This window comes from Nansenia antarctica (assembly GCF_963989245.1).
Source record: "Nansenia antarctica genome assembly, chromosome: 9".
Taxonomy (NCBI): Eukaryota; Metazoa; Chordata; class Actinopteri; order Argentiniformes; family Microstomatidae; genus Nansenia; species Nansenia antarctica.
In genome coordinates, this window is record NC_137679.1 from 35,433,954 (window position 1) to 35,439,586 (window position 5,633).

The 5,633-nt window shown below is 47.3% G+C and overlaps 1 protein-coding gene across 1 annotated transcript in view; it reads left to right on the forward strand.

Moving 5' to 3' along the window:
* Window positions 1-4,140, forward strand: part of lrrc49 (leucine rich repeat containing 49) — a 37,661-nt gene extending 33,521 nt beyond the window's left edge. Inside the window, exons 13-14 of the mRNA XM_080539106.1 lie at window positions 3,053-3,209; window positions 3,817-4,140. Of these exons, the coding sequence (XP_080395232.1) occupies window positions 3,053-3,209; window positions 3,817-4,035 (376 nt within the window). The 3' untranslated portion in view covers window positions 4,036-4,140. The remainder of the gene's footprint in view (window positions 1-3,052; window positions 3,210-3,816) is intronic.
* The last annotated feature ends 1,493 nt before the right edge of the window (window positions 4,141-5,633 follow it).

The window sequence follows — 5,633 nt, forward strand, 5'->3', positions numbered from 1 at the left end:
AGTTCCTTCCACCCGCTTGATAAGGATAAACACAATAGCCCCGAGCTGATAACTGTTTTCAACATCAGCCTTGAAATGTTAATCGCTGTGACCGCCTTCTGACATTGGATACTTCTTCAAATATTTTATTATCTATTTACGTATGGCAGAGAGAAAACTTTGCCCTCGGAAAAACACTCGTTGAACAATAACGTGATCTTATAAAAGAGTGCTTTTGTAGTCTGGGGCAGGTATATTAAAAAAGCTATTGATATCTGATGGCCCAGTATTCCTGCGGATCTTGTGTCAAAGATGTATAGTACACAATGTGCCCAGGTGGCTTGGAGTTGAATCCCTCTTTTTATATGAGATGAGAGGAGTGATAATAGGGTGGTGAAAGGGACATGACTCCTCAATATACACAATTCACATTCAGGTACTCACCATGAACCCGCTGTGTCTGAAACTATCCCGACCCATGTAATGTTTCTGAGCATATTTGTCAACAATCAATTCAAATCAAATAAAACTTTATTTATAGAGCACATTTAATTCATTACAGGAATATGAATAAAATAAACTAAATAAAATAAGCGCTTTGAGTTGCATTTCATGTACGAAAGGCACTATATAAATAAAGCTTTACTTACTTACTTTACTTACTTACTAAACTATTAAAAGACAACAAGACAAAACATACAATCATGATCAAGCTCTTTCAATGAGACTGATCATATTAGATTAGATTAGATTTAACTTTATTGTCATTGCAGAGTACAAGTACCCGTCAATGAAATGCAGTTAAGCATCTAACCAGAAGTGCAAATGTAAAACATGATATAAAAACATGACAATGATAGTGATAGGCAAGTACGGTAGTTTAGATGTATTACAATTATGAGCTATGTACAGTTAAGGTAACTATATACAGTATGGTATGTACAGATGTCTAAATAGAAGCTATATCAAAAGAGGTAGCTATGTGGAATGTGCAAAGGTCGTATTTGTAAACAGCAGTAGTGCAAAGGCTAAATGAGTGTTCACATTGACCAGGGGTGTGTGCAACAAGCAGTAGTGCCAAAGGCTAAATTGGATTGGCCACAGGGGGATGGGGGGGGTGGTGGGGGTGGGTTCGGAGAGTCATATAGACCATCTCAGACCATCATCCATGATATGAACTGTGGAAATTATTGATGTCTTGTTAGCTATTAATTTGTTTTGCATTTGAAAAACAACAACAACAACAACAACAACAACGAAAAAGCAGAATCGTGCTAGTGACAGAAGTGTTATAGCAGTGATTCATAACTGGTCGCACACTCAGACACATTGCACGCCGAGGTGTTTGGTGTCACGTCTGTCCAGCTATTAGACTGTTTTACATGGGCGGTGGTGAAACGCTGAATATGTACGTATGCCTCTGCGTGTGTAGTTGGGACAGTATGTGTGCCGTAATATGTACATCATGTGTATGTGCGTAGCCTTGGGATGGCGTGCCGGTGCTTGTCCCTAGCAGCTGCCGTTCGCAGCGTACCGGTAGTTCAGATTCAGATTCAGACAACTTTATTGATCCCACTGGGGGCAATTCATTTGTAGCTTTACTCCTCATCCAGACACAAACAACATACAACTGTACAATGTCATGTCAAGCACAGTTCAGTAAACAGACAACAATGTCATTAAAGGGCACCTTTTAGATGTGTACAAACAAATAAATAAATAAAAGAAATCAGAAAAATAAAAGAACTACTCGACTAAGAACAGTGCATGGTAAGTCTACTTGAAGTGATCACCATCTGAGTTAAGTAGTCTGATAGCTGAAGGGATAAAAGATTTGGAGTGACGCTTGGTCTTGGTCTTAGCGGGAAACGGCGAGCACGGTCGTTCTGATCCGTCCACGTTTAGCCACGGTAGCACGTAGCGTTCCCACACCGCCTCAGGCGTTCTGGAGCAGAGCATGGAAGAAATGGCTGTGCATTACATTAAACAATACTGCCGTGTGGAATTCATCCCTTGTTTTCCCCCCAACCGAACACACTCTGCGCCTCTGCGCTACCCTCTTCAGTCCAGTAATGCGTGTTTAAATTTGATTAAGGAATAACCTTCCATATAAACAATGTCGGAACTTTTTCCCTCTTAGCCTCTCAGGAGTGCTGTCAAACACACGCTCACGCACGTACACTCTCACACACCACACACACACACACACACACACACACACACACACACACACACACACACACACACACACACACCACTCATTCCATCCCCTGCCCACCTTGTATAGTGCTCAGCCTCTCTGTCTCCCACACACACACACTCATACACACACACACACACACACACACACACACACACACACACTCATCCCAGCAGGTATTTTAGCCTCCAGCCTCCGCCAAAATGACTATTTCAGAGTTCTGGCAGCAAGGTTTGGAACATGTTGGTGCAGTGCTGAATTTCATGAGATTAATAATGATAGACACGACAAGAACGTTTGATGTAGCTAACATCCTTTATTAATGTTCTCTTCCCGTTTACATCTGTACCAATCCTGCTGCTGAAAACGATAGACCAAACTGATTAAAAAACTGTCTTTATGAAGATATTGCCTCTTCGAGTAATTGTTTGGCTCCCAAGGCTATTAATTCAGGTTTGTATTGCATAAGTATCCATTATCTGCGCCCTGACAAGTCTTGACTTTATGCTACTGAGGGGGTGAGCCAATTCAATGACTATTTCACAAAACCAGTATTGTGATACTGTGTTAAAAGGAATGTTACGCCATCATTGACTGGCAGATTTATTCGATATTCAGACGCCTACGCCTTCCTGCAAACTCTGTCTCAATCTCTCCCCTGCATCATTCTCTCCGTCGCTTCCTCCCATCTGCCTCCCGCTCCCGCCTACCCGCTATTGTGGTGTTTTAATTCTCTCTCTCTCCTTCTCTTCCCACTCTCCTCTCCTCTCCACCTCTCCTCCTGTCCGCTTCTTCCCTTCTCTCTCTCTCTTTCTCTCTCTCTCCCTCCCTCCTCCCCTGTCCTGTCCTATGCGGCGGGGGGCGGTGCGGCAGGAAGCGCCAGCTGCAGTTCCTGTTGGAGGGGCGTGGGCGTCGGGCCGGGCTGAGCCCAGAGGAGCTGCGCGACAACGGCAAGATGCTGGGCGAGGGCCTGAGCAGAGCCCTCTTCAACTACCCCAGCCGAGACTGCTGCAGCGCAGAGAGCCCCGAGGTCAGCAGCCGTCTCACACCCACCGCCGGCAGTGTTGCCAGATGGGATTGTTTTCCAGCCTAATCACAGTCTAAAAACCGTCCAGTGTGATCATAAGTTGCCCAATTGGGCTGGAATAGTAGCCCAATCTGACAACACTGACCGCCGGGCTGACCACTGACTGACTGCTCTTACTCTGTGGGCTGCAGTCGTGGTCACTGCCTGGATACCTCATTGTATCGGGGAGTCTGTTGTTGTTACTAGTTTCGGGGAATAGGGAGTCTTGTAATCCAATCAGTCGTTGTTTTAGTCCAGTGGGCAGGCAGTCGTTGCCTGTTTATACTGTTTATATTATACCGTCTTCCCTCACTGTGTTGTATGGAGTTTAACTACGGAATGGAATAACCCATCGAGACTAGGGGCCCTGTATTCACAAAGCATCTCAGAGCAGGAGTGTTGATCGGGGATCAGTTTTGACTGCATTAATTTAACCTACCGTAATGAATAAGATTACATAGACAGATGGGGGGACCTGACCCTAGGTCAGCCCTCCTAAGGTTTTGTGGGTCCGGGCCCAGAACTCCTCCGTACGGCTGGCCGACCTAACCGTTCCCTGGCTGTTCCTCAGGAGGGCGCCGTGGAGCCGTCGGAGCGCGGGGCCGGGACGGAGCAGTACCTGCGCGAGCTGGCCCAGCGGGCCTCGGACACCAACCTGAAGGGCGAGTCGCTGCACAAGCTGTGGCCCTCCGTGTTCGTGGAGATGGTGAGGGACTCTGTGCTGGAGATGAGGGACCGGCCGGCCTTCCGACAGGCCTGCCTCAACAGGCACTCCTCCCAGGGCAAGTGAGAGGACCAGGGGGGGAGCAGGGAGGGAGAGAGGCCTGCCTCCTAAGCCCCCCCCTCCAGCACCCCTACAGCAACGGACACCGGACACCTGCGCTGTCTTTCTCACTCAACCTCCATCTCACTGCGTTTTAGCTACAGCTCATATCTCCATATGCTGTCACAGTCAGCTCATCAAGTTTTAGTAGGTTTTTACCGTTCTTTTTCTCAAAGAAGATGGATTTGTCTATATGGGACTGACTCATATGCTTGAATGTACTGTATATTTTCATTGGGGGAGGGGGAAACAAATATACATACGTACTGTATATCGATGTTTGTCTTAGTCTTTTCCCAGGACGAGCGGCGCTATATACTCAGGAAGTGTGACTCGTCGAGTGTGTATCGTCGTCCTTAAGCAACACGCTCTGCACTTTAAACTCCTTCCAACATCATTATCTCCAGCCACTGAGACTGAGAATGCCCCATTGTCTCTTTCGAGGCCAGAATGATTCTGTATCATATAACCCATAGACATATTATGTACTGTATGCTATGACCACGATGGTCGGGTCATAACTCATCATAACTCAAAGCTCCTGTGTTGCCCTCTCTCTCTCTCTCTCTCTCTCTCTCTCTCTCTCTGCCTGGTATGACACGACGGGGCATAATATGACACGTTTTACGTTTTTTCCGACCACTGATTTTCTGTTGTACTTAGTATTAAAACATAATCCCTGACTCCCGTTTGTCTGTACGGGGTTTATGGTTGTCGCACGGGAGGCCGATCAAGGATCTATGCTTCAGCAGCAGTGTGAACGATGCTCTCCTCCCTCAGTCATCACGTTCCATTATCTTTTTATCTTTTTTTAAACACGTAACCTGTCTCGAAGGCTGCTGACCCCCCTAGCAGGATTGGAGCCTATTTTCGGGACCACCTCCAGGTACACACACACACACACACACACACACACACACACACATATTTGACTCCTCTTATTCCACTCTCTTAACCAGATTGTATTTGACAGGGGCTTTGAAGTACAGCGCTGTGAGAACCGGGCTAATACACTGCATTTGCCCTGAACTATGCTTACGCTGTCAGACGTCACTGTCTCTCTCTCAGAGTCTCTGCGTGCTCTACCCTGCTCTCTGGGAGATCCAGGGGCGACGGAGGGGTCCTGTACTGCAGGCAGGAATGTCCCTGCAGGCTCCCAACAGACCGACCGACACTACTGCACCAGCTGCTCCTGTTCCCCTCACTCTTAACAGGCCCACAGAGAAGACTCTCTCTCTCTCTCCCCACTCTCCTCTCCCTCCTCTCTTCCGCTTATTCCCTTCTCCTCTCCTCTGCCTCTTCCCTTCTCTCCTCTCTCTCTCTCTCTCTCTCTCCCTGTCGCTCTCTGTCTCTGTCCCTCTGTCCCTCTGTCTTTCTCTCTCCTCTCTCTCTCTCTCTCTCTCCCTGTCGCTCTCTCTCTCTGTCTTTCTCTCTCCTCTCTCTCTCTCTCACCCTGTCGCTCTCTGTCTCTGTCCCTCTGTCTTTCTCTCTCCTCTCTCTCTCTCTCTCCCTGTCGCTCTCTCTCTCTCTGTCTTTCTCTCTCCTCTCTCTCTCTTTCTCTCTCC